The 27093-nt window shown below is 45.4% G+C and overlaps 1 protein-coding gene across 1 annotated transcript; it reads left to right on the top strand.

Moving 5' to 3' along the window:
• Positions 1 to 234: 234 nt before the first annotated feature.
• Positions 235 to 26605, top strand: LOC311146916 (spindlin-W-like; the record flags this gene model as incomplete). The annotated part of the gene is made up of 2 exons (XM_084183540.1): positions 235 to 699; positions 26594 to 26605. Exons 1-2 carry the CDS (start codon positions 250 to 252, stop codon positions 26603 to 26605), a joined length of 462 nt encoding a protein of 153 aa, XP_084039666.1. The 5' UTR covers positions 235 to 249.
• Positions 26606 to 27093: the final 488 nt, after the last annotated feature.

Here is a 27093-nt window from a genome sequence, read left to right as displayed (position 1 = left end):
GGAGCCAGAGGCTTCTGCAATAACAAATGAGGGGATTTGCTCTGTTCTTGTTCTGTTCTGCAATGGTTGAGGTCGTGGCTGTGGGTGCATCTCAATAGTCTACCATGGCTTCCTCTCCTCTTCTTGTCTCCTCTCATTCAATCTGCACTGGTCTCAAAACATAGGATAGGTGGTGGATGCCTTAATGGTCAGGGACTTGCTTTCACCAGTCGACTCACACATCAATGCACAGTCAACACCCCCCTCTACATGGTCAAATATGACGGATTCGACTGCGTCTACGGCATCGAGCTGTTCAAGGATGAGCGAGTTTCCAACCCCCAGGTTTTAACAGAGAAAGTCGTAAACAACAAGATCAAGGAGCCCCATGATGCGCCGGAGCTGGTGGGGAAGGCTGTGGAGCACCTGTTTGAGAAGGAGGACGGTGAGAAGAACGAGTGGAGGGGCATGGTGCTCTCTCGCGCCCCCATCATGACCAACTGGTACTACATCACCTATAAGAAGGACCCTGTGCTCTACATGTACCAGCTCTGGGACAACTATAAGGCCGGAGACCTCCGCATCCTACCTGAAGCAGAGAACAAACACCTACTGCCTGCAGACAGGAAGCCAGGCGAGGAGACAGAGAGCCTTGTGGGTAAGCAGGTGGAGTACGTCACGGATAAGGGCGTGAAAAAGACGGGGCTGGTTATCTACCAGGTTCCACCATATTCTATTGTATTATTTTCTATTAGCCATTCTTGTCTATTCTATAAGCCATTTTATAGTCTAGACATTACACTATTTAGATGCACCCTTTGTCTGAGTGTATTATAGTATTCCAGGGATAGGTTTGTAATAATGGCCGAATTAACAGGGCACTCCCAGCTTACCTCACCGTTCCACTGATATGGAAGGCCTTAATCATGGACCAACGGTACTCTGTATGTGTTTCAGCCACACACACACACACACACACACACACACACACACACACACACACACACACACACACACACACACACACACACACACACACAAACACAAACACACACACACACACACCCACGTGACATCACTGTTTGATCCTGGTGGTTTCCTTGTAGGGCACAGTTAGGGAGGGTGACATCATGACATCAAATATCAAACAGAGCTCTCTACCTTGTGGTCTCTCACCCAGACAGACCAATGAGGTTGTGTTTGCTTTGCTTTGCTCATACAGTGTATTTGCGATGGGATTGTATGGGATGACTTCATAGCTAAATCATTGGAGCAACTCTTGTAATCCTCACGCCACTGATTCAGTGTGTATAAATGAATTAGGTGATGTGTGTGTGTTTGTGTGTGTGTGTGTGTGTGTGTGTGTGTGTGTGTTAGCGCGCTTGCCTGCATGCCTTTCTGAGTATAACAAAATGTTGGTAAACAAGCTGTTTGAATTCCTACAGAGTTGTAGAAAGTCAGACAGAGGTATGTGTGTGCGGTGTAGAATCTCAGAGAGCCCTAATGAGCCCGTAGCGTGAGTGAGGCAGGTCTGTGTGTGTGGCTTGTGTTTGGCTTGCCTCAGCATGTGACGGCTGTCATCATTACTGTGGACTGATTTAACAATATAGTCAGGCAGCTTGCACAGAGCTAACTAATCCAGGGTGAACCCAAACAATGCCTGGCTGCTCACACCCTATAGCTGTCATACTGTGAACTAGTGAACCATTGAACTCACCAAATTATCTTCCTAATGTTGTAATAGCAGGTTTTTAGGATCAGTTCATTGCTATTATTATTTTTATTTTTTATTTTTTAGGGGGTAGATCAGCTTTAATATTGCAGATAGATTGTAGTTTTCATCAATGTAATTGTCTGCATCACTTCCAATCCCCGATATATTTTTTTGCTAATATATACAGTACCAGTCAAAAGTTTGGACATTCAAGGGTTTTTCTTTATTTTTACTATTTTCTACATTGTAGAATAATAGTGAAGACATCAAAGCTTTGCAATAACACATATGGAATCATGTAGTAACCAAAAAAGTGTTAAACAAATCAAAATATATTTGAGATTCTTCCACCCTTTGCCTTGATGACAGCTTTGCACACTCTTGGCATTCGCTCAACCAGCTTCACCTGGAATGCTTTTCCAAAAGTCTTGAAGGACTTCCCACATATGCTGAGCACTTGTTGACTGATTTTCCTTCACTCTGCCGTCCGACTCATCCCAAACCATCTCAATTTGGTTGAGGTCGGGGGATTGTGGAGGCCAGGTCATTCTTGGTAAAATAGCCCTTACACAGCCTGGAGGTGTGTTGGGTCATTGTTCTGTTGAAAAACAAATGATAGTCCCACTAAGCCCAAACCAGATGGGATGGCGTATCGCTGCAGAATGCTGTGGTAGCCATGCTGGTCAAGTGTGCCTTGAATTCTAAATAAATCACAGACAGTGTCACCAGCAAAGCACACCCACACCATAACACCTCCTCTTCTATGCTTTACGGTGGGAACTACACATGCAGAGATCATCCGTTCACCCACACCGCGTCTCACAAAGACACGGCGGTTGGAACCAAAAATTCCAAATTTGGACTCCAGACCAATTTCCACCGGTCCATTGCTCGTGTTTCTTGGCCCAAGCAGGTCTCTTCTTCTTATTGGTGTCCTTTGGTAGTGGTTTCTTTGCAGCAATTCGACCATGAAGGCCTGATTCACACAGTCCCCTCCAAGCAGTTGATGTTGAGATGTGTCTGTGACTTGAACTCTGTGAAGCATTTATTTGGGCTGCAATTTCTGAGGCTGGTAACTCTAATGAACTTATTCTCTGCAGCAGAGTTAACTCTAGGTCTTCCATTCCTGTGGTAGTCTTCATGAGAGCCAGTTTCATCATAGCACTTGATGGTTTTTGCGACTGCACTTGAAGAAACTTTAAAAGTTCTTGAAATTTTCCGAATTGACTGACCTTCGTCTTAAAGTAATGATGGGCTTAAAGTAATGAAAAACCCTTGAATGAGTAGGTGTGTCCAAACTTTTGACTGGTACTGTACATACACACATATACATACACATATAAATACATACATATAAACATACATACATACATACATATAAATACATTTACATACATATCCTTTAAAAAATATATTTTAATGTATTACTTTCTTACCGACCACCCCTCCCCTAATTGGAGTAAACTAGTGAACAACAACGCTTAGGCCTCTACTTCCAGCTTATACATACTATATACATTTTATGGACACAGAGTATTTTACAATAGTTCTATTTTTTTTGTTTTTACTCCTGTCCTTCCTCTACCCTCAACCTCTCCCATCTATTTCTGATGTCCATCTGGTTTGATTTCTATTTGCCATATCTTTCAAACTGTGCTCTTTCACAAAAGTTCTTAACCTATAACCTATATACGTATTATGGACACAGTATATTTTACATTAGTTATCTTGTTGTTATTAGTTGTTATTAGTCCCAACCTTCAGCTCCATTCAACCCCTCCCATCGATCTCTTAACACCATCCATATTGGATTTCTATTTGCCATATATTTTTCAACTGTGCTGTGATGTTTCACAAAAGTTACGTACCTTTCTATTCTCATTGTTACTACAGATTGTAAATTGAAAATAAACATTTTTGCTAAAAGTATTATTATATTATTGATCGATTGACTATGACTTTTCAGATCACCCAGTAGTGCTATCTGCAGGGTTAGCGCCAGGTAAATATTGCAATTCTTCAGCCATTCCTGGACCTGTGACCAAAAACAAGCTACATATGGACAGTACCAAAACAAATGATCTAATGATTCTGTCTCTTCGCAGCAAAATCTGCAAAGCTGGGAAGGTTGTATCCCCATATAAATAACATTATATTGGTTGCAAGAATTTTGTATAATAATTTAAATTGAAAAATTCTAAGTTTTGAATTTGGAGTCGTTTTGTGTCATGGAATCGGTACGTCAAAAATATCTTCCCAACTATTTTGCAATCACGGTTGTCAATTTTTTGGTCCTTAAATTAAACTGATTTAGAGCAGACAATTAGAGCAGACATTTCCATATGTTTTTGTTAGCTGTATGTGCGACATAACTCCACCAATCCTACCTATGATGTCATTTATGAAGATTATACCTTTTAAAAACATTTTTTCAAAAAATAATGTTTTTTTATCAATGAGTATTTTTGAGTTTAACCACAATATTTGTTGCATTATTTGTTCTGTCCTTTCTGGTGGATTAAATTAAAATTGTAACCTCAGTTCTTAGGGAAGTGTGGAACTTCGTTATAACACGCACACATACGAATGCATCTACACACACACACGTAGGCTACATGTTCACACACACACACACAAATGTAGGAAAAATGCTTAGTAAATTATGAATAAACTATTTACTAATCAATAAAAAATGCTTTATTACAAGGTGTTATTATAAAGTGCTACCATTTTTTATGCTCACTGACCACTTGTCTCTAGCCTGACCTTGTCTGAGGTGGACATGTCCAGGCATGCCTGGACATGTTGCTGTGGGTGACTTTGCTCCAAGTCAATTGGCCTACATGACAATAAAACACTCCAGTACGTGAGACAACTCATGTAGCACAAGGACCAGCCCTCATGAGTGATCACATAAGCATCTCAAGTCTTTCACATTTTGGAGTGTCAAACATTGACATGACTGATAATACAGCTGAAGTGGCTACCCAATATTATTGGGAAACATGTTTGTACCTTACATGACCTGAAAATCAAGTATAGCGAGTATAATTCCATGAACACACAAAATAACATAAGTCATCTCAACACTCACAGAACAGGTTCTAGGCCTACTCACACAGCAAACCAGTCAGGAAACCAGTCTGTCAATCTCACTCTCCATATGTTAGTAAGGAGGTTGTTTTCATTTCAGCTCTGTCCACACCCAATCCCAGTAAGATGTTGAAGAGACTTTCCAGAATCTCGGAAACTCCCATTGCTCAGGGCTCAGCCGTGTGAAGCACCTAGTATTATTCAGATTCAGAAATAGCTTCATGATGTGAGTGTTTGAGTGATCCCTGGCCTAGGTGTCTGCTGAGGTAATAAGGCATTTTGAAAGAAGTATGCCTTGATACTGCACAGAGTAGGCTTATCTGAATTTTAGAGAAAGCGAGCGAGAGAGAGACAGAGAGAGAGTAGAAAGGGGGAGACACAAAGAGACAGAGAGAGAGACACACACACAAAGAGACAGAGAGACAGAAAGACAGAGACAGACAGACAGACAGACAGACAGACAGAGACAGACAGACACACAGACATGGAGAGAGAAAGAGCAGAGAGGGACCGACAGAGGCTCCCTTACAATGCCTTCAGAAAGTATTCATACCCTTTGACTTATTCCCCATTTTGTTTTGTTACAGCCTGAATTAAAAATGTATTAAATTGAGATTTTTTGTTAACCCATCTACACACAATACCCCATAATGACAAAGTGAAAACATGTTTTTATTTTATTTGTGCAAATGTATTGAAAATGAAATAGAAAAATATATATTCTTCACACCTCTGAGTCAGTACATGTTAGAATCACCTTTGGCAGCTGTGCGTCTTTCTGGGTAGTTCTCTAAGAGCTTTGCACACCTGGATTGTACAATATTTGCACATTATTATTTTTAAAATTCTTCAAGCTCTGTCAAGTTGGTTGTTGATAATTGCTAGACAGCCATTTTCAAGTCTTACCATATATTTTCAAGCCGATTTAAGTCAAAACTGTAACTAGGCCACTCAGGAAAATTCTATGTTGTCTTGGTAAGCAAGTCCAGTGTATATTTGGCCTCATGTTTTAGGTTATTGTCCTGCTGAAAGGTGAATTTGTCTCCCAGTGTCTGTTGGAAAGCAGACTGAACCAGGATTTATTCTAGGATTTTGTGCTCTATTCCGTTTCTTTTTATCCTAAAAAAACTCCCTCGCCTTGCTGATGACAAGATATAGCCACCATTATGCTTGAAAATATGAAGAGTGGTACTCAGTGATGTGTTGTGTTGTGTTTGTCCCAAACATTATGCTTTGTATAGAGTTGCACCCCTTCTCAAAAAACCAACACTCGATCCCACTGATGTCAACAACTACAGACCAGTATCCCTTCTTTCTTTTCTTTCCAAAACTATTGAGCGTGCCGTCTTTAGCCAACTCTCTTGCTATCTCTCTCAGAATGACCTTCTTGATCCAAACCAGTCAGGTTTCAGGACTGGTCATTCAACTGAGACTGCTCTTCTCTGTGTCACGGAGGCTCTCCGCACTGCCAAAGCTAACTCTCTCTCCTCTGCTCTTGTCCTTCTAGACCTGTCTGCTGCCTTTGATACAGTGAACCATCAGATCCTCCTCTCCACCCTCTCCGAGCTGGGCATCTCCGGCGCGGCTCACTCCTGGATTGCGTCCTACCTGACCGATCGCTCCTACCAAGTGGCGTGGCGAGAAGCTGTCTCCGCACCACGTGCTCTCACCACTGGTGTCCCCCAGGGCTCAGTTCTAGGCCCTCTCCTTTTCTCCCTATACACCAAGTCACTTGGCTCTGTCATATCCTCACATGGCCTCTCCTATCATTGCTACGCTGACGATACACAACTAATCTTCTCCTTTCCCCCTTCTGATAACCAGGTGGCGAATCGCATCTCTGCATGTCTGGCCGACATATCAGTATGGATGACGGATCACCACCTCAAGCTGAACCCTGGCAAGACGGAGCTGCTCTTCCTCCCGGGGAAGGACTGCCCGTTCCATGATCTCGCCATCACGGTTGACAACTCCGTTGTGTCCTCCTCCCAGAGTGCGAAGAGCCTTGGCGTGACCCTGGACAACACCCTGTCGTTCTCCGCTAACATCAAGGCGGTGACCCGATCCTGCAGGTTCATGCTCTACAACATTCGGAGAGTACGACCCTGCCTTACACAGGAAGCGGCACAGGTCCTAATCCAGGCACTTGTCATCTCCCGTCTGGATTACTGCAACTCGCTGTTGGCTGGGCTCCCTGCCTGTGCCATTAAACCCCTACAACTCATCCAGAATGCCGCAGCCCGTCTGGTGTTCAACCTTCCCAAGTTCTCTCACGTCACCCCCCTCCTCCGCACACTCCACTGGCTTCCAGTTGAAGCTCGCATCCGTTACAAGACCATGGTGCTTGCCTATGGAGCAGTGAGGGGAACGGCACCTCCATACCTTCAGGCTCTGATCAGTCCCTACACCCAAACAAGGGCATTGCGTTCATCCACCTCTGGCCTGCTGGCTCCCCTTCCTCTGCGGAAGCATAGTTCCCGCTCAGCCCAGTCAAAACTGTTCGCTGCTCTGGCCCCCCAATGGTGGAACAAGCTCCCTCACGACGCCAGGACAGCGGAGTCACTCACCACCTTCCGGAGACATTTGAAACCCCACCTCTTTAAGGAACACCTGGGATAGGATAAAGTAATCCTTCTACCCCCCCCCCCCCCCAAAAAAAAAAAAAAAAAGTATAATTGTAAAGTGGTTATCCCACTGGCTATAGGGTGAATGCACCAATTTGTAGTCGCTCTGGATAAGAGCGTCTGCTAAATGACGTAAATGTGCCCTTGAGCAAGGCACTTAACCCTAATTGCTCCTGTAAGTCGCTCTGGATAAGAGCGTCTGCTAAATGACTAAAATGTAAATGTAAATGTATTCAGGACATGAAGTTCATTTCCTTGCCACATTTTTTTGCAGTTTTACTTTAGTAACTTATTGCAAACAGGATGCATGTTTTGGAATATTTTTATTCTGTAAAGGCTTCCTTCTTTTAACTACAATGTAGATAGTTTTCTTCTATCACAGCCATTAAACTCTGTAACTGTTTAAAAGTCACCATTGGCCTCATGGTGAAATCCCTGAGCGGTTTCCTTCCTCTCCGGCAACTGAGTTAAGAAGGACACCTGTATCTTTGTAGTGACTGTGTGTATTGATACACCATCCAAAGTGTAATTAATAACATCACCATGCTCAAAGAGATATTCAATGTCTGCTTTTTTTGTTTTTTACCCATCTACCAATAGGTAACCGTCTGGTCCCTGGTCTTAGTGGTTGAATCTGTATTTAAAATTCACTGCTCGACTGAGGGACCTTACAGATAGTTGTATGTGTGGGGTACAGAGATGAGGTAGTCATTAAAAACTCATGTTAAACACTATTATTGCACACAGAGTGAGTCCATGCAACTTAGTATGTGATTGTTAAGCACATTATTACTCCTGAACTTATTTAGGCTTGCCATAACAAAGGGGTTGAATACTTATTGACTCAAAGCAAATTTTCAGCTTTTCATTTTTAACTAATTTGTAAAAATTTCTAAAACACAATTCCACTTTGACATTATGGGGTATTGTGTGTAGGCCTGTGACACACAATCTCAATTTAATCCATTTGTGGATCCACAAAATGTGGAAAAAGTCAAGGACTGTGAATACTTTCTGAAGGCACTGTATACTTAGCAGGCTGTTTTTAATCAGTATTACGTAGCCCCATGTTGTGGTCCGAAGTTTCTGCTTGACTTTTTCTTACTTTGGAAAGATTTGGTGGAAAAATGAACAAGCAGGCTAAAAATGACCCTCACGAAACCACGATTGGCTAAGAATTACCCCGACTATAATCGCGATTGGATGAAAATAGACTGGAAGGCTATCATTATCATTAATGGGGTTAAGATTTGGTCGACTGATTTAGATCTGAGTCAGGAGCGTTTAAAGTATTTCGGAATGTGCCCTTTGGGTTGCTGTTAGTTCTTGCTAAGGCATGATGTCTGTTTCTTGTATCTCGGCTGCTTCTTTTATTTAGAAGGGTTCTTGGATCTATGGTTCTTTGTGTGTTTTTAATAATTTTCAAAACCCCTTTTTAGGCCTACTTGGCCTAACCCTGTTCATACTTGCATTCCAAAACTTATTTTCAATGTACAGTGTATTTATAACATCTCTTTCTCACACATATACACAACTGACACACACCTTCCACTTGGCCCACCCATTGAGATACCTGTGGTAGATTTGCTATTTTGTGAACTGAAGGAACAAGTAGCCAGTTCTTTGTTAGAAGACAGCAACGGTTACCATGACGGACAGTCAACAAACATCAAGTGGGCCTTGGAACTTCTCCCCTCTTTTTTGTCTTAATTTGGAACTTTCCGACCACTGTTTCCCATTTCCCACACTATTTCAATGGCCATCTTCAAGTGGAAAGAGTGGACACCCAGTTGATGGGAATATACTATAAACTTAGAGGTTAACAGCAAATATCACAATAGGCTTAGTAAAGGGATGGATCTCCTGAAAACAAAACGTGGCAAGTGTCACTGTACATTTACAGTAAAGCACTTTAAACTGAGGTTTGGCTGAAGAGTTCACTATGGGATTATCCTCACGTGAACCACAGACAGACACAGATAATGGTTGTGTGACTCACGATTGAGTTCGAGAACCTAGCGTGAGCGGCAGAGACAGTGATAAAGATAGAGTATGATGTATGCTTCTCCTCAGTGGAGAGGACTTGGCAAGAGGAGAGGTGAGGAGTTGCCCTCGTTTGGCCGTCTGCCTGCTCACTCTGACGAGGCGAGACAGTCTTATCAGGTGTGCTCTCACGCACGACTAGACCAGGAGATATCAGCTGGGAGGACATCAGCACATGTAGGGAGCAGCCAGGAGCTAGCCTCATTTCACTCCCATACATTCTACTGCCTATCTGTTCACAGCATGTCTCCCTCAGTTCTGGACACCAGCAGAAAAACCTCCATATCATGTGAAAATGTTTGGCTATTGTATGTTGGCTTTGTATTGTACTGAGGTATGGTGTATACTTTTTTCCTTTTATTAGAAAATGTGTTTGAAGGCACTCTGCTGTGGGAATACATTGAAAGTACACTACCGTTCAAAAGTTTGGGGTCCATTAAAATAACATCAAATTGATCAGAAATAAAGTGTAGACATTGTTAATGTTGTGAATGGCTGTTGTAGCTGGAAACGGCTGTTTTTGGAATATATACATAGGCGTACAGAGGCCCATTATCAGCAACCATCAGTCCTGTGTTCCAATGGCACGTTGTGTTTCCTAATCCAAGTTTATCATGTTAAAAGGCTAATTGATCATTAGAAAACCCTTTTGCAATTATGTTAGCACAGCTGAAAACTGTTGTGCTGATTAAAGAAGCAATAAAACTGGCCTTCTTGAGACTAGCTGAGTATCTGGAGCATCAGCAATTGTGGGTTCAATTACAGGCTCAAAGCCATATCTCAGACTGGCCAATAAAAATAAAAGATTAAGATGGGCAGTCTGAGATATAGCTTTTTCTTTGCAACTCTGCCTAAAAGGTCAGCATCCCGGCGTCGCCTCTTCACTGTTGACGTTGAGACTGGTGTTTTGCGGGTACTATTTAATGAAGCTGCCAGTTGAGGACCTGTGAGGTGCCTGTTTCTCAAACTAGACACTCTAATGTATTTGTTCTCTTGCTCTGTTGTGCACCGGGGCCTCCCACTCCTCTTTCTATTCTGGTTAGAGCCAGTTTGCGCTGTTCTGTGAAGGGATTAGTACACAGTGTTGTATAGGATCTTCAGTTTCTTGGCAATTTCTCGCATGGAATAGCCTTAATTTCTCAGAACAAGAATAGACTGATGAGTTTCAGAAGAAAGTTCTTTGTTTCTGGATATTTTGAGCCTGTAATTGAACCCACAATTGCTGATGCTCGAGATACTCAACTAGTCTCAAGAAGGTCAGTTTTATTGCTTCTTTAATCAGCAAAACAGTTTTCAGCTGTGCTAACATAATTGCAAAAGGGTTTTCTAATGATCAATTAGCCTTTAAAAATGATAAACTTGGATTAGCAAACACAACGTGCCATTGGAATAAAGGACTGATGGTTGCTGATGTCACGACTTCCTCCGAAGCTGCCTCCTCTCCTTGATCGGGCAGGCTTCGGCGTTCGTCATCACCGGCCTTCTAGCCACTGCCGCATCACATCTCATCATTCCATTTGTTTTGTCTTGTCTATCACACACACCTGATTCATATCCCCTCATTAGTATGTGTATACAGTGGGGGGAAAAAAGTATTTAGTCAGCCACCAATTGTGCAAGTTCTCCCACTTAAAAAGATGAGAGAGGCCTGTAATATTCATCATAGATACACGTCAACTATGACAGACAAAATGAGAAAAAAAATTCCAGAAAATCACATTGTAGGATTTTTAATGAATTTATTTGCAAATTATGGTGGAAAATAAGTATTTGGTCAATAACAAAAGTTTCTCAATACTTTGTTATATACCCTTTGTTGGCAATGACACAGGTAAAACGTTTTCTGTAAGTCTTCACAAGGTTTTCACACACTGTTGCTGGTATTTTGGCCCATTCCTCCATGCAGATCTCCTCTAGAGCAGTGATGTTTTGGGGCTGTCGCTGGGCAACATGGACTTTCATCTCCCTCCAAAGATTTTCTATGGGGTTGAGATCTGGAGACTGGCTAGGCCACTCCAGGACCTTGAAATGCTTCTTACGAAGCCACTGCTTCGTTGCCCGGGCGGTGTGTTTGGGATCATTGTCATGCTGAAAGACCCAGCCACGTTTCATCTTCAATGCCCTTGCTGATGGAAGGAGGTTTTCACTCAAAATCTCACGATACATGGCCCCATTCATTCTTTCCTTTACACGGATCAGTCGTCCTGGTCCCTTTGCAGAAAAACAGCCCCAAAGCATGATGTTTCCACCCCCATGCTTCACAGTAGGTATGGTGTTCTTTGGATGCAACTCAGCATTCTTTGTCCTCCAAACACGACGAGTTGAGTTTTTACCAAAAAGTTCTATTTTGGTTTCATCTGACCATATGACATTCTCCCAATCCTCTTCTGGATCATCCAAATGAACTCTAGCAAACTTCAGACGGGCCTGGACATGTACTGGCTTAAGCAGGGGGACACGTCTGGCACTGCAGGATTTGAGTCCCTGGCGGCGTAGTGTGTTACTGATGGTAGGCTTTGTTACTTTGGTCCCAGCTCTCTGCAGGTCATTCACTAGGTCCCCCCGTGTGGTTCTGGGATTTTTGCTCACCGTTCTTGTGATCATTATGACGCCACAGGGTGAGATCTTGCGTGGAGCCCCAGATCGAGGGAGATTATCAGTGGTCTTGTATGTCTTCCATTTCCTAATAATTGCTCCCAGAGTTGATTTCTTCAAACCAAGCTGCTTACCTATTGCAGATTCAGTCTTCCCAGCCTGGTGCAGGTCTACAATTTTGTTTCTGGTGTCCTTTGACAGCTCTTTGGTCTTTCGCCATAGTGGAGTTTGGAGTGTGACTGTTTGAGGTTGTGAACAGGTGTCTTTTATACTGATAACAAGTTCAAACAGGTGCCATTAATACAGGTAACGAGTGGAGGACAGAGGAGCCTCTTAAAGAAGAAGTTACAGGTCTGTGAGAGCCAGAAATCTTGCTTGTAGGTAGGTGACCAAATACTTATTTCCCACCATAATTTGCAAATAAATTCATAAAAAATCCTACAATGTGATTTTCTGGATTTTGTTTTCTTAATTTGTCTGTCATAGTTGACGTGTACCTATGATGAAAATTACAGGCCTCTCTCATCTTTTTATGTGGGAGAACATGCACAATTGGTGGCTGACTAAATACTTTTTTTCCCCACTGTAAGCGTTCCCTCTGCCCCCTTGTCCTCGTGGGTGATTGTTTAATGTGAGGAGAGTGTAGCTCGGTTGAGCTCTGTATTTTGTATTGCCGGTGTATATTTTCCCTGTGTGCCTGTTTTGTTCCAGTGCACCTGTTTTGCGCACTGGACTGTTTGACGCTATTCTGCGTAACTCTGTATTCCGGAAATAAACTCTGTATTCTGTGATTTACCCTGCTGCCCCTGACTCCTTCAAATCACCCATCACAAAATCACCCACCCGCTATGGAGTCAGCTGGAGAGGATCGCATGCCTGGAGTCATGGCATGGTCCAGGAGCATTCAACGATGCTAGCCAGCTTGGGAGAAGCGATGGATCGAGTTCTCCAGGTCGTCCAACGCCTGGAGAGGAGAGGACCCGATCTGTCGAGACCAGCTGGGCAACCGGATCCAGCCACCCACACTCCAGCACCCAGAGGGATCCATATATCCCGACCACGGGATTTCGACGGACAGCTGCTCTCTGCCAGGGATTCCTCCTCCAACTGGAGCTCTACTATTCCAGCATCAGCCCGGCCCCATCGGAGTGGGAGAAGGTGTCCACCCTCGTCTCCTGCCTCTCAGGGAAAGCCCTGGAGTGGGCCAACGCGGTCTGGAATGAAGAAGGAGCCGCATTGGACAACTACGGGGAGTTCGCTCGCCTCTTTCGGGCTGTTTTCGATCACCCGCCCAAGGGTCGAGAGGCAGGCGAGCGGCTGGTCCACCTGAGGCAGGGGACGAGGACCGCGCAGGACTTCGCCCTGGAGTTCCAGACTCTAGCAGCTGGGTCCGGGTGGAACGAGCGGGCCCTCATCGTCCATTTCCGGTGCCATCTGCGGGAGGGTGTCTGAAGGGAGCTAGCCTTCACTCAACTGGTGGACATGGCCATTCGCTTCGACAACCTGCTGGCGGCCAGAGGACGTCCTGGAGGGGGTCTGCCCGTTCCAACCCCGCCCGACTTGGATCACGAGCTGATGGAGCTGGGTTGAGCGGCGATCCGAGAGAGCGGAGGACGACAGCGCCAGTGTCACTCTGGTGGCACAAAGGACATTTCACCGCACAATGTCGTCAGCGTTCTTTTGGGTCTGGAGGCGGCAGGCAGGGCACTCTCGGGTCACCCCAGGTATCGAACTCCCACACTCGTTCAGAGCCCTCTGCTGCACACTGTAACCTAACCATCCACTTTCCTGATTACATTGTAGTTCCCCAGTGTAAGGCGCTAGTCGATTCAGGCGCAGCTGGGAACTTTATGGACAGGTCATTTTCACACAGTCTAGGCATTTCATTTGTTCCCCTATCCATTCCACTCCCCATCAGAGCACTTGACAGTCGACCATTAAGGTCTGGGTTTGTTAGGGAAGTTACAGCAGCAGTCACTATGGTTACCCACGAGACTCATCGCGAGCAAGTCAATTTTTTTATTATTGAGTCTCCTGCTTTCCCTGTTGTATTAGGTATTCTTTGGTTAGCACTCCACATCCCCAGCTTTTCATGGCCGCAGAGGGTTCTCACGGGAGTGTCAGGGTAGGTGTCTTGGTGTTTCCTATGGTGCAACTACGGTGGAAAGTCCAGACAGTACCTCCACCGTGCGCATTCCCCCCGAATACCTCGATTTGGCGCACACGTTTTCCAAAACGCAGGCGAACAAATTACCACCTCATCGGGCGGGGGATTGCGCGATAAACCTCCGGGTAGATGGTGTGCCTCCCAGGAGTCATGTGTATCCCCTGTCACAGGCTGAAACGGAGGCTATGGAGACATATGTCACCAAGTCCCTGCGCCAGGGGTTTATACGTCCCTCCACTTCGCCCGCCTCCTCAAGTTTCTTTTTTGTGAAGAAGAAAGCGGCGGTCTGCGCCCTTGCATTGATTATCGATCACTGAACAAGGAGACAATACAATTTAGTTATCCTCTCCCCCTCATTCCTTCGGTGATCAAGTCAATGCATGTGGCGCGCTTCTTCACCAAATTAGATCTCCGGAGTGCGTACAACCTGGTGTGTGTCCGAGAGGGTGACGAGTGGAAGACAGCATTCAGCACAACCACGGGGCATTATGAATACCTGGTGATGCCTTACGATTTGATGAATGCTCCATCCGTCTTCCAGTCCTTTTTGAACTAGGTGTTTTCGGGACATGCTTGGTCGCGATGTAGTGCTCTATATCGATGACATTCTGGTGTATTCTACTACGCACGCCGAGCATGTGTCCCTGGTTCGCAAAGTACTGGCCCGACTGTTGGAAAATAACCTTTATGCAAGAGCAGAAAAGTGTCTGTTTTTCCAACAGTCTGTCTCCTTTCTCGGATACCGCATTACCACCTCAGGTGTGGAGATGGAGGGAGATCGCATTTCAGCCTTGCGTAATTGGCCGACTCCAACCACGGTAAAGGAGGTGCAGCGCTTTATTGGCTTTGCCAACTACTATCGGAGGTTTATCCGGGGATTTGGCAAGGTCGCAGCTCCCATCACGTCTCTGTTGAAGGGTGGGCTGTCCTGGCTCCGCTGGTCTGCTGAGGCTGACAGTGCCTTCAGTAACCTGAGTGGTCTGTTCACCTCAGCCCCGGTACTGGCCCACCCCGATCCATCACTACCGTTCGTATTGGAGGTGGATACGTCTGAGGTAGGGATAGGCGCTGTCCTATCTCAATGCTCGGGCACACCACCCAAGCTCCGACCCTTTGCCTTCTTCTCCAAGAAGCTCAGCCCGGTGGAGCAGAACTACGACGTTGGTGATCGGGAGCTGTTGGCTGTTGTCCGAGCCCTTACCGTGTGGAGGCACTGGTTCGAAGGGGCGAAACACCCTTTCCTCGTCTGGACGGACCACCATAACCTGGAGTACATCCGGGCAGCGAGGAGGCTGAACCCTCGCCAGGCCAGGTGGGCTCTATTCTTCACCCGGTTTGATTTCACTCTATCATACATCCCGGGTACAAAGAACGTGAAGGCAGACACACTGTCACGGCTGTACGACACAGAGGAGAGGCCCAGAGACAACACCCCCATACTCCCGGCCTCCTGCATTGTGGCGCCGGTAGTATGGGTGATGGACGCGGATATAGAGCAGGCGTTACGAACAGAGCCATCTCCACCTCAGTGTCCAGCTGGGCTGCAGTACGTGCCTGCTCTTGTCCGTGACCGTCTGATCTACTGGGCACACATGTCCCCCTCCTCTGGTCACCCAGGTATCGGTCGTACAGTGCGCTGCCTGACCGGAAAGTACTGATGGCCTACCTTTGCTAAGGACGTGAGGGTGTATGTCTCCTCCTGCTCGGTGTGCGCCCAGAGTAAGACACCTAGGCACCTCCCAGAAGGTAAGTAAAGCCTTTTCCAGTTCCACCACGGCCATGGTCTCACCTAAGTATTGATTTCCTTACTGATCTTCCCCTCTCTCAAGGTAACACCATCATCCTGGTCGTTGTGGATCACTTTTCCAAGGCCTGCCGCCTCCTTCCTCTGCCCGGTCTCCCCAGAGCCCTGCAGACTGTGGAGGCCCTGTTTCCACACGTCTTCCGGCACTACGGGGTACCAGAGGACATAGCGTCTGACCGGGGTCCCCAGTTCACATCCAAGTTCTGGAAGGCGTTCATGGAACGTCTGGGGGTCTCGGTCAGCCTGACCTCTGGTTTCCACCCCGAGTCTAATGGGCAGGTGGAACGGGTAAATCAGGATGTGGGTAGGTTCCTACGGTCCTACTGCCAGGACCGGCCAGGGCAGTGGTCGGTGTTCTTGCCATGGACCGAATATGCCCAGAACTCCTCCACTAACCTAATGCCATTCCAATGTGTTTTAGGTTACCAACCGGTTCTGGCACCAGAGCCAGACCGAGGCTCCAGCGGTGGACGTGGAACGCTGCTCACGTCCACCTCCAAGGCGCCGTGCTTCGTCAGAAGGCCAACGCTGACTGCCACCGCTTCGAGGCCCCGGTCTTCGTACCGGGTGATCGGGTCTGGCACTCGACCCAGAATCTTTCCCTCCACCTGCCCTGCCGGAAGCTGAGCCCGCGGTTTGTGGGGCCGTTCAAAGTCCTGAGGAGGATAAACTAGGTTACCTATAGGTTATTTCTCCCACATGATTATCGTATTAACCCCTCATTCCATGTGTCTCTCCTCAGGCCGGTGGTGGCTGGTCCGCTCCAGGAGACTGAGGTGCAGGAGGTCCCTCCGCCTCCTCTGGACATCGAGGGGGCCCCGGCGTACTCCGTCAGTTCCAACCTGGATTCGAGGCGTCGGGTAGGGGCCTTCAGTACCTCGTGGAGTGGGAGGGGTACGGTCTGGAGGAACGGTGCTGGGTCCCGGTGAGGGATATCCTCGATCCCTCCCTGTTGCAGGATTTCCACCGTCGCCATCCGGCTCGCCCTGCTCCGCGACCTCCTGGCCATCCCCTTGGCCGGTGTCAGCGCGCTGCTGGAGCTGCACATCAAGGGGGGATGAATTCCTCCAAAGCTGCCTCCTCTCCTTGTCCGGGCAGGCTTCGGCGTTCATCGTCACCGGCCTTCTAGCCACTGCCGCATCACATCTCATCATTCCAATTGTTTTGTCTCTTCTATTACACACACCTGGTTCATATCCCCTCATTAGTACGTGTTTGAGTGTTCCCTCTGCCCCCTTGTCCTTGTGGGTGATTGTTTAATGTGAGGAGAGTGTAGCTCAGTTGAGCTCCATGTATTTTATATTGTCAGGGTATATTTTCCCTGTGTGCCTGTTTTGTTCCAGTGCGCCTGTTTTGTTCACTGGACTGTTTGACGCTATTCTGCGTAACTCTGTATTCTGGAATAAACGTTGTATTCTGTGATTTACCCTCCTGCGCCTGACTCCTTCAAATCACCCATCACAGCTGATAATGAGCCTCTGTACGCCTATGTAGATATTACATTAAAAATAAGCCGTTTCCAGCTACAATAGCCATTTACAACATTAACAATGTCTACACTGTATTTCTGATCAATTAGATGTTATTCTAATGGACAAAAAAACTGCTTTTCTTTCGAAAACAAGGACATTTCTAAGTGACCCCAAACGTTTGAACGGTAGTTTATGTCGTGAAAGGAGGGGTTATGGCAAAAACTGTGAATGTCTTGTCTTACATTTTTTATAAAATAAAAAAATAAAATAAAAAAGAATAACCACCATAGGGCAGATGTAAGTTATATACGGTACATTGTCTTTCATCTACAGACTGGCATTGAGATGAATTAAACAGTGCACTGTCCTTTCCTCTGTACATTTTAAATCATCCCTAACAGAGGTGTTGTTGTTACATGTTAAGCCGACCCTAGCCAGTACATCCTACCCCTGCCTCCATCCATAAGGACTCCCTATCTGTGGCAGTAAACGGGCCCAAGGCCACTGTAGCAGACAGAGCATGCGTCCCAAATGGCACCCTATTCCCTACATAGTGCACTACTTTTGACCAGAGCTCTATTGGCCCTGGTCAAAAGTAGTGCGCTATAAATGGAACAGGGTGCCATTTGGGACGCAGAAGACAGAGCTCTATATGCCCCGGGCAGTGATACCGCAGTGATATGGATTTCATTGCCACTCTCTGATACCCTGATACTCTCTGATACCCTGCTTGCACGGGATCATGGGATACGTTTTGGTCCCTCGCCCAATTTCCACTGATAACACACGTCACGCTACTTAAAAAAGTTAAACACTTTTGCTGTGCAACCGCACTGTAGATATATCCGCACATATATATTTTCATGGAATGCTGTTGGGACTTGGCACAAGATTCCTAAGTTACATCACCCCCACCCCCATCCACCTAGATGTTATGGTTGACTAGAAAAATGACTGTGGCTATCTGTTTTGTTTTGGAAAATGTTTCTGTTTTCTATGTCTTCCTGGTGCATAGTTTAGTACTGAGTGGAGCGGTTTACCTGTCTGTCTGTCTCCTACCAGAGCTGATACAGGATTTGGAGGAAAATAGTTTGGCTTGACTCACTGTCCTGTTTTGGCCTGTAGTGTTTTCAGAGATGCGTAGTGAATGAGTGTGTGTGTTTATGTTTGTGTGTTTGTTTGTGTCTGTGTCATTCACTACGCACAATTGGCCCAGCGTCGTCCGGGTTTGGCCGGTGTAGGCCGTCATTGTAAATAAGAATTTGTTCTTAACTGACTTGCCTAGTTATATAGAGGTAAAATAAAAACAAAAATAAATAATGTGTCTATGCGTGTGTGAGCAGCCACACCTCTCATAGAGACACAATAGACACTGTGCCAAAAAGTGGTTACTCCCTCTGCCTTACTACTATTAGTCACTACGTGATTATAATGTGCAGTGTCATTATGAGAATATTATCAATTTGTTCAACATGCAACAAAGCACATAGGCCTAGTGGCTAGGCTAGGCCCTAGCCTATAAACAGTACTGTAGGCCTATCTACACCTTCCCTGGTACAGTGGCAGTTATTAGCATTATTTGCATACCTCAGCTCAAATGATTAGAGGCTATGGAAATGCTCACTGTATATTTGCATGTGAGAATTAATATGATCATTTTGAAAACATAACTTCCCATTCAGCAAAATCTTTCTATATTGAATAGTATATCATGTAGAGTGAAAGGCCCTTTGCAGACATCTGTATAACACAATTTCCGCTGAAAAAACCTTTGTCTCCTTTTCTACCAAGCAAGAAATTATAATGTCTTGCTTGTTCTCAGAGCATGAATGATGTTGAGATGTGTAACTCAAAAATTGGTTGAAACTGACGTTCTCAGTCTTATTTATCAATTGTATTGTATGCCTGTATCCATTTATTTGTGTATTACCCAATACTGTAGTTAAGACGTAGTTAATCCTGGACTAATCCTGGACTGTTTTACACACCCAAACGGATGTGTTTGACTTAAACATCCGGTCTGAATAATAATTGTCACACCCTGGCTCTGGGACTCTATATGTTGAGCCAGGGTGTGTTCATTCTATGTGTTAGATTTCTATGTTGGTAGTTCTAGTTGTGTTTATTTCTATGTTGGCTAGAGTGACTCCCAATCAGAGGCAACGAGTGTCAGCTGTCGTTGGTTGTCTCTCATTGGGAGCCATATTTAAACTGTCTGTTTTCCCTTTGTGTTTGTGGGTTCTTGTTCCGTGTTGGTCATTGTTACCGTGGACTTCACGAGTCGTTTCTTGTTTTGTTGTCTATTATCACTAAAGATAATAACGTTTAAACATGTTCGTTCATCACGCTGCGCCTTGGTCTATTCAATACGACGATCGTGACAGAAGAACCCACCATAAAAGGACCAAGCAGCGTGTTCAGGGGCAGATCTTGGACTGGACATGGGAGGAAGCGCCGGGTAAGGAGATGGAGAGGTTGGCGATGGCCCAGGTGGGCAAAGTGTGGTCCTGGGAGGACATGCTCGGGGGAAAAGGGCCATGGGCTAGGATTAAGGCCCTGGCGAGAGAGGAGCAGCGGCGTCAGCAGTGTCAACGTCGGACAGGCGAGAGGCAACCCCAGAAAATTTTTAGGGGGGGGCACACGGCATGGACGACGGGGCTGACGGAGGCAGAAAAGGGGCGGATTCAGAAGGCCACCAGGTTACGGGGGCCACTGGTCAAAGTGGGGAAGGAAGGTGTAGAGGCACGGCGAGAGGTACTGGGGTGTGTAACCAGTCCGGTCCGGCCCGTTCCAGATCCCGAGGTAGAGCCAGTGGTGTGTGTCCCCAGTACGGTCCGGCCTGTTCCGGCCCCTCGCACCAAGTGTACGGTGTGCGTCGCCAGCCCAGTCCGGCCTGTCCCTGCTCCACGCACCAAGCCTACGGTGTGCGTCGCCAGCCCAGCCCGGCCTGTCCCTGCTCCACGCACCAAGCCTACGGTGTGCGTCGCCAGCCCGGTCCGGCCTGTCCCTGCTCCACGCACCAAGCCTACGGTGTGCGTCGCCAGCCCAGCCCGGCCTGTCCCTGCTCCACGCACCAAGCCTACGGGGTGCGTCGCCAGCCCAGCCCGGCCTGTCCCTGCTCCACGCACCAAGCCTACGGTGTGCGTCGTCAGCCTGGTAAGGCCCGTTCCTCCTCCACGCACCAAGCCAGGGGTGCGCGTCGTCAGCCTGGTAAGGCCCGTTCCTCCTCCACGCACCAAGCCAGGGGTGCGCGTCGTCAGTCCAGCACAACCCGTGCCTGGGTCACCGGTGCCTGGTAAGGTACCGGTCAACTGCTCCACTACGGAGCTGAAGCTAACCGCTCCAGTTCAGCTCCAGCCAGCGGGGCCAGACTGGACCAGGGGCGCTATGGGGGGTTTATTGGAGGGTGGTGGGCAAGGCCAGAGCCAGAACCGCCGCCGAGGAGGTATGCCCACCCAGCCCTCCCCTGTTTTGTTCAAGTTGAGGCGCGGTCGCAGTCCGCGCCTTTAGGGGGGGGTACTGTCACACCCTGGCTCTGGGACTCTATATGTTGAGCCAGGGTGTGTTCATTCTATGTGTTAGATTTCTATGTTGGTAGTTCTAGTTGTGTTTATTTCTATGTTGGCTAGAGTGACTCCCAATCAGAGGCAACGAGTGTCAGCTGTCGTTGGTTGTCTCTGATTGGGAGCCATATTTAAACTGTCTGTTTTCCCTTTGTGTTTGTGGATTCTTGTTCCGTGTTGGTCATTGTTACCGTGGACTTCACGAGTCGTTTCTTGTTTTGTTGTCTATTATCACTAAAGATAATAAAGTTTAAACATGTTCGTTCATCACGCTGCGCCTTGGTCTATTCAATACGACGATCGTGACAATAATAATAATATCAGACATTACACACTGTCTAAGACCACACTAAATACTTCATTTCTTCATTGGATGCAACCAATATCCTGCAGGTCTGAAAACGATGACCATGTGTCTCTGTGTCTAGTCAGAAACACAGACATGAGCTCCTATACTGTCAATAGTCTTTGTAAAGTGTTGAATACCTTTTAAGTGCTCCTACTTCAGACCAGAGATTTACTCTTGAGCAACCTAAAGGCTGACTCTATCATGCCTGAGAGCTAACACACTGTAAATAGACAGAGAGAGAGAGAGAGAGAGAGAGAGAGAGAAAATCCCCCACCCTGAGATCTGATACAAAGAGGGAGGGAGGGATGTTTATTTATTATGGCCATCGAAATGTTAGCTATTAAAATCAGATCCAACAATAATATCAAGGGATTAGAAATCCAGGGCTTAAAAACAAAGGTGTCATTGTATGCTGAGGATTCATGTTTTCTTTTAAATCCACAACTTGAATCTCTCCCAAAAAACTCTCAAATAGTTTACCTATTTGCTTATAGTCTTGCCTACGCCTAGCGAACAGTTTTCTTTAAATTATATGAGAAAAAAATATTCCATTTTATTTGGAACGGCAAGCCAGACAAAATTAAATGGGCCTATTTATATAATGTATATGAATTCAGAGGACATCAATTATTAAATATTAAAACATTAGACCTATCACTAAAAGCTTCAGTCATACAAAAGTTATACTTAAATCCGAACTGTTTTTCAAGCAAATTAGTAAGATTGTCTCACCTCATGTTCAAGAATGGCCTTTTTCCCTTTATTCAGATTACAACCTCTCACTTTCAGTTATTTGAAAAGGAAATAATCTCCCAAATATCATTATTTCTAAAACAAGCCATAGAAAGTTGGTTGCAATTTCAATTTAATCCTCCAGAAACGACAGAACAAATAATGCAACAAATATTGTGGTTAAACTGAAATATACTAATTGATTTAAAAAAAGAAATACATTTTTTTGAAGAAAAAAAAAAGTAGAATCTTAAGTGATATCATAGGTAGGACTGGTGGAGTTATGTCGCACTTGCAACTAACAAAAACATATGGAAATGTCTGCTCTACCCATAAATTACAACCAAATAATTTCAGCATTATCGCAAAAATGGAAGAGGAAAGTGTGAGGGGGAAAAAGTAAGGAACTTGTCTGTCGGCACTGCATTAAAGAACATAATAGGTTAAAGAAAATTGTGATAAATAAAAAATATACCAGTTTCATTTAAGGACCAAAGGATTCAGCCGTCCCATCTAGATTGCAAAATAGTTGGGAAGAGATTTTTGGCGTACCAATTCCATGGCAAATTGTTTATGAACTGATACGCATGTCCAGGCCCGTCTGAAGTTTGCCAATGACCATCTGGATGATCCAGAGGAGGAATGGGAGAAGGTCATGTGGTCTGATGAGACAAAAATACTGCTTTTTGGTCTTAACTCCACTCACCGTGTTTGGAGGAAGAAGAAGGATGAATACAACCCCAAGAACACCATCCCAACCGTGAAGCATGGAGGTGGAAACATAATTCTTTGGGGATGCTTTTCTGCAAAGGGGACAGGACGACTGCACCGTATTGAGGGGAGGATGGATGGGGCCATGTATCGCGAGATCTTGGCCAACAACCTCCTTCCCTCAGTAAGAGCATTGAAGATGGGTTGTGGCTGGGTCTTCCAGCATGACAACGTCCCGAAACACACAGCCAGGGCAACTAAGGAGTAGCTCCGTAAGAAGCATCTCAAGGTCCTGGAGTGGCCTAGCCAGTCTCCAGACCTGAACCCAATAGAAAATCTTTGGAGGGAGTTTAAAGTCCGTATTGCCCAGCGACAGCCCTGAAACCTGAAGGATCTGGAGAAGGTCTGTATGGAGGAGTGGGCCAAAATCCCTGCTGCAGTGTGTGAAAACCTGGTCAAGACCTACAGGAAACGTATGATCTCTGTAATTGCAAACAAAGGTTTCTGTACCAAATATTAAGTTCTGCTTTTCTGATGTATCAAATACTTATGTCATGCAATAAAATGCAAATGAATTACTTAAAAATCATACAATGTGATTTTCTGGATTTTTGTTTTAGATTCCGTCTCTCACAGTTGACGTGTACCTATGATAAAAGTTACAGACCTCTACATGCTTTGTAAGTAGTAAAATCTGCAAAATTGGCAGTGTATCAAATACTTGTTCTCCCCACTGTAGAAGCAAACCGGATGGACATCATGAAAATTATCGGAGAGGTTGAGGGGTAGAGGAAGTTCAGGAGTAAAAACAAACAAAATAGAATTATTGTAAAATTGACTGTGTCCATACAATGTATATTAGATTTACATTTTAGTAGACGCTCTTAACCAGAGCGACTTACAGTTAGTGAGTGCATACATTATTTTTTTCATCCTGGCCCCCCGTGGGAATCGAACCCACAACCCTGGCATTGCCATGCTCTACCAACTGAGCTACATCCCTGCCGGTGCTCCGCCTCATGGGTCTCCCTGTCGCGGCCAGCTACAACAGAGCCTGGATTTGAACCAGGATCTCTAGTGGCACAGCTAGCACTGCGATGCAGTGCCTTAGACCACTGCGCCACTCGGGAACCTATAGTATATAGTATATATAAGCTGGAAGTAGAGGCCTAAGCGTTGTTATTCACTAGTTTACTCCAATTATGGGAGGGGCGGTGGGGTTGGAAAGTAATAAAGCGAAATATATTTGTTTAAAGAATATGTATATATATGTATGTACAGTCATGGTCAAAAGTTTTGTGTGAAAACAATGACACAAATACTAATTTGGTAGGATATTCGTGCCTCTAGTTCGTCCATTTTATTTTCAAGCGATTGTAAGTTGGCCAATAGTATCGATGGCAAAGGCAGATTAGCCACTTGTCGCCGACTCCTTACCAAGCACCCCGATCTCCTTCCGCGATATCTCCTTTTATTTCTACTGCGAATGATGGGGATGAGGGCCCTGTCAGGTGTCTGGAGCAAATCCCTCTCGTCCGACTCATAAAATAAAAATTATTCGTCCAGTTCAAGGTGAGTAATCGCTGTTCTGATGTCCAGAAGCTCTTTTCGGTCATAAGAGACGGTAGCAGCAACTTTATGTACAAAATAAGTTAAAAACAATGTGAAAAAACACACAAAATAGCACGGTTGATTAAGAGTCCATAAAACGGCAGCCATCCCCTCTGGCGCCATCATAAACCTATGGTGCAGTGGTCACAGCAGCCACTTTGTATTCCTTGTCGCATCTATGCACTCTCCTCCTCTCACCTCTTCCCTTCGCTTCTCAACGCACAACATATCAGCTGTATGTGACCAGGCGAAAAAACCTTTCCAAGCCAAACCTCTACACACAGCCTACATCGTTCTCACCATATTAGCTAAAGTAACGTTATAGTCAGCATAGCTAATAAAACGTATGTGTTAGTAAACCCGCTACAATCATGCAGTAACGTCACAGTGTACAGTCAGTGAGAAGTTACACCGGCGGTCCCCGGTGGCATTAAATTAGTAATACCAAAAGCCTACCTTGACTTGGAAGAGTTCCAGTGTTGTGTTGGAAAGTCATGGCCAGCTAGCTAACATAGCATCCCTCTGTTTGAGCAGGGTGTTTCAGTAGACTAAACTAGCTAGCTGCATTTGCTAGCTAAGTAAGTGAAACTGAAAGTGAAAAAAAATGTCTAAATCTCTCTCTCTCGCTATTTCTCTTGCTTCTCCTTCATTTTGGAAGAAATACATTTGCTAAAAACTGTTCAACTATTGAACTACTTTATCTCTCTTTGAGTCAACTACTCACCACATTTTATACACTGCAGTGCTAGCTAGCTGTAGCTTATGCTTTCTGTACTAGATACTTCTCTAATCCTTTGATTGGGTGGACAACATGTCAGTTCATGCTGAAAGAGCTCTGATAGCCTGGAGGACGTCCTCCGGAAGTTGTCATAATTACTGTGTAAGTCTTTGGACGGGGGTGAGAACCATGAGCCTCCTAGATATTGTATTGAAGTCAATGTACCCAGAGGAGGACGGAAGCTAGCTGTCCTCCGGCTATACCATGGTGCTACCCTACAGAGTGCTGTAGAGGCTACTGTAGACCTTCTTTGCAAAATAGTGTTTTAATAAATTTTTGGGTGACGTGATTATATTTAGTATAGTTTTATCTAAAAAGGATAACATTTTTTATGTTTTACCATTTTATTTTTTATTAAATTCACTGAGGAGGATGGTCCTCTCCCCTTCCTCCTCTGAGGAGCCTCCACTTGTGTGGAGTAAAGGTAGTCTAGAGTTTTTTTCCCTACCACATGTGACATGCCGGTAGAAATGAGGTAAAACAGATTTAAGTTTTCCTCTATTAAAGTACCCGGCCACTTGGAGCGCCACTTCTGGATGAACATTTTCTTGTTTGCTTATGGCCTTATACAGCTTGTTGAGTGCGATCTTAGTGCCAGCATCGGTTTGTGGTGGTAAATAGACAGCTACGAAAAATACAGTGGTAGATAGTGTGGTCTACAGCTTATCATGAGGTACTCCACCTCAGGCGAGCAAAACCTTGAGACTTCCTTAATATTAGAGATTTACCACCAGCTGTTACTGACCTATAGACATAGACCACCACCCCTCGTCTTATCGGAGGTAGCTGTTCTGTCTTGCCGATGCACGGAAAACCCAGCCAACTGTATATTATCCATGTCATCGTTCAGCCACGACTCAGTGAAACATAAGATATTACCGTTTTTAATGTCCCGTTGGTAGTATAGTCTCGAACGGAGCTCATCCAGTTTATTCTCCAGTGATTGCACGTTGGCCAATAGTACGGATGGTAGAGGCGGGTTACCCACTCGCTGACGAATTCTCACAAGGCACCCGGATCTGCGTCCCCTGTATCTCCATCTCCTCTTCATGCGAATGAAGGGGATTTGGGCCTGGTCCGGGATATCCTTTGAGTCAGACTCATTAAAGAAAAAATTAGTTTGAGATGAGTAATCGCTGTTCTGATATCCAGAAGCTCTTTTCGGTCATAAGAGACGGTAGCAGAAACATTATGTACAAAATAAGTTACAAACAATGCGAAAAAACACACAAAATAGCACAATTGGTTAGGAGCCCGTAATACGGCAGCCATCCCCTCTGGCGCCATTAGAGAGAGAATACTCTTACAGAACAGAGGTAACTGTCTCTCTCCTCTGTGTGTCTCCTGTTGGTCTCTAGAACCTGTCCTAACTTGGAACAGAAAGAGAGAATAAGAAAAGAACAGAGCAATAAATAAAAAAATAAAGAGAATACCCTAACCGAGGTGAGTAACTGTCTCTTTCCTCTCATCCACTCCAGTGGGCCTCTGAAACCTGTCCCTAATTAGATTACCGCTGACTTTATGTGAAGGAAAGGCTTAATGACGAGCCACACTAACCAACGTTCCTGTCACGGTTTCGGCCGAGGCTGCTCCTCCTCCTGGTTCGGGCAGGCTTCGGCGGTCGTCGTCCCCGGAGTACTAGCTGCCACCGATCTATGTTTCATGTTCGTTTGGTTTTGTCTTGATGTTGTACACCTGTGTCTTGTTAGTCCTCGTTAGTGTCCTATTTAGTTCTCGTTGTGTGTGTTTGTCTTTGTGTGTGATTGCTCTTCTGTTTCGTGTTGGAGCTACGTACTTCCCTCCAGTGTTTTGGAGAGGTTTTTCGCACATGTTAGTGCGCCGTTTGTTTGACGCCTGT

Source organism: Coregonus lavaretus, assembly GCF_964263955.1.
Source record: "Coregonus lavaretus genome assembly, chromosome: 19".
Taxonomy (NCBI): domain Eukaryota; kingdom Metazoa; phylum Chordata; class Actinopteri; order Salmoniformes; family Salmonidae; genus Coregonus; species Coregonus lavaretus.
Note: the sequence above shows the minus strand (reverse complement) of the source record. Positions and strands in the feature narration are given on the sequence as shown.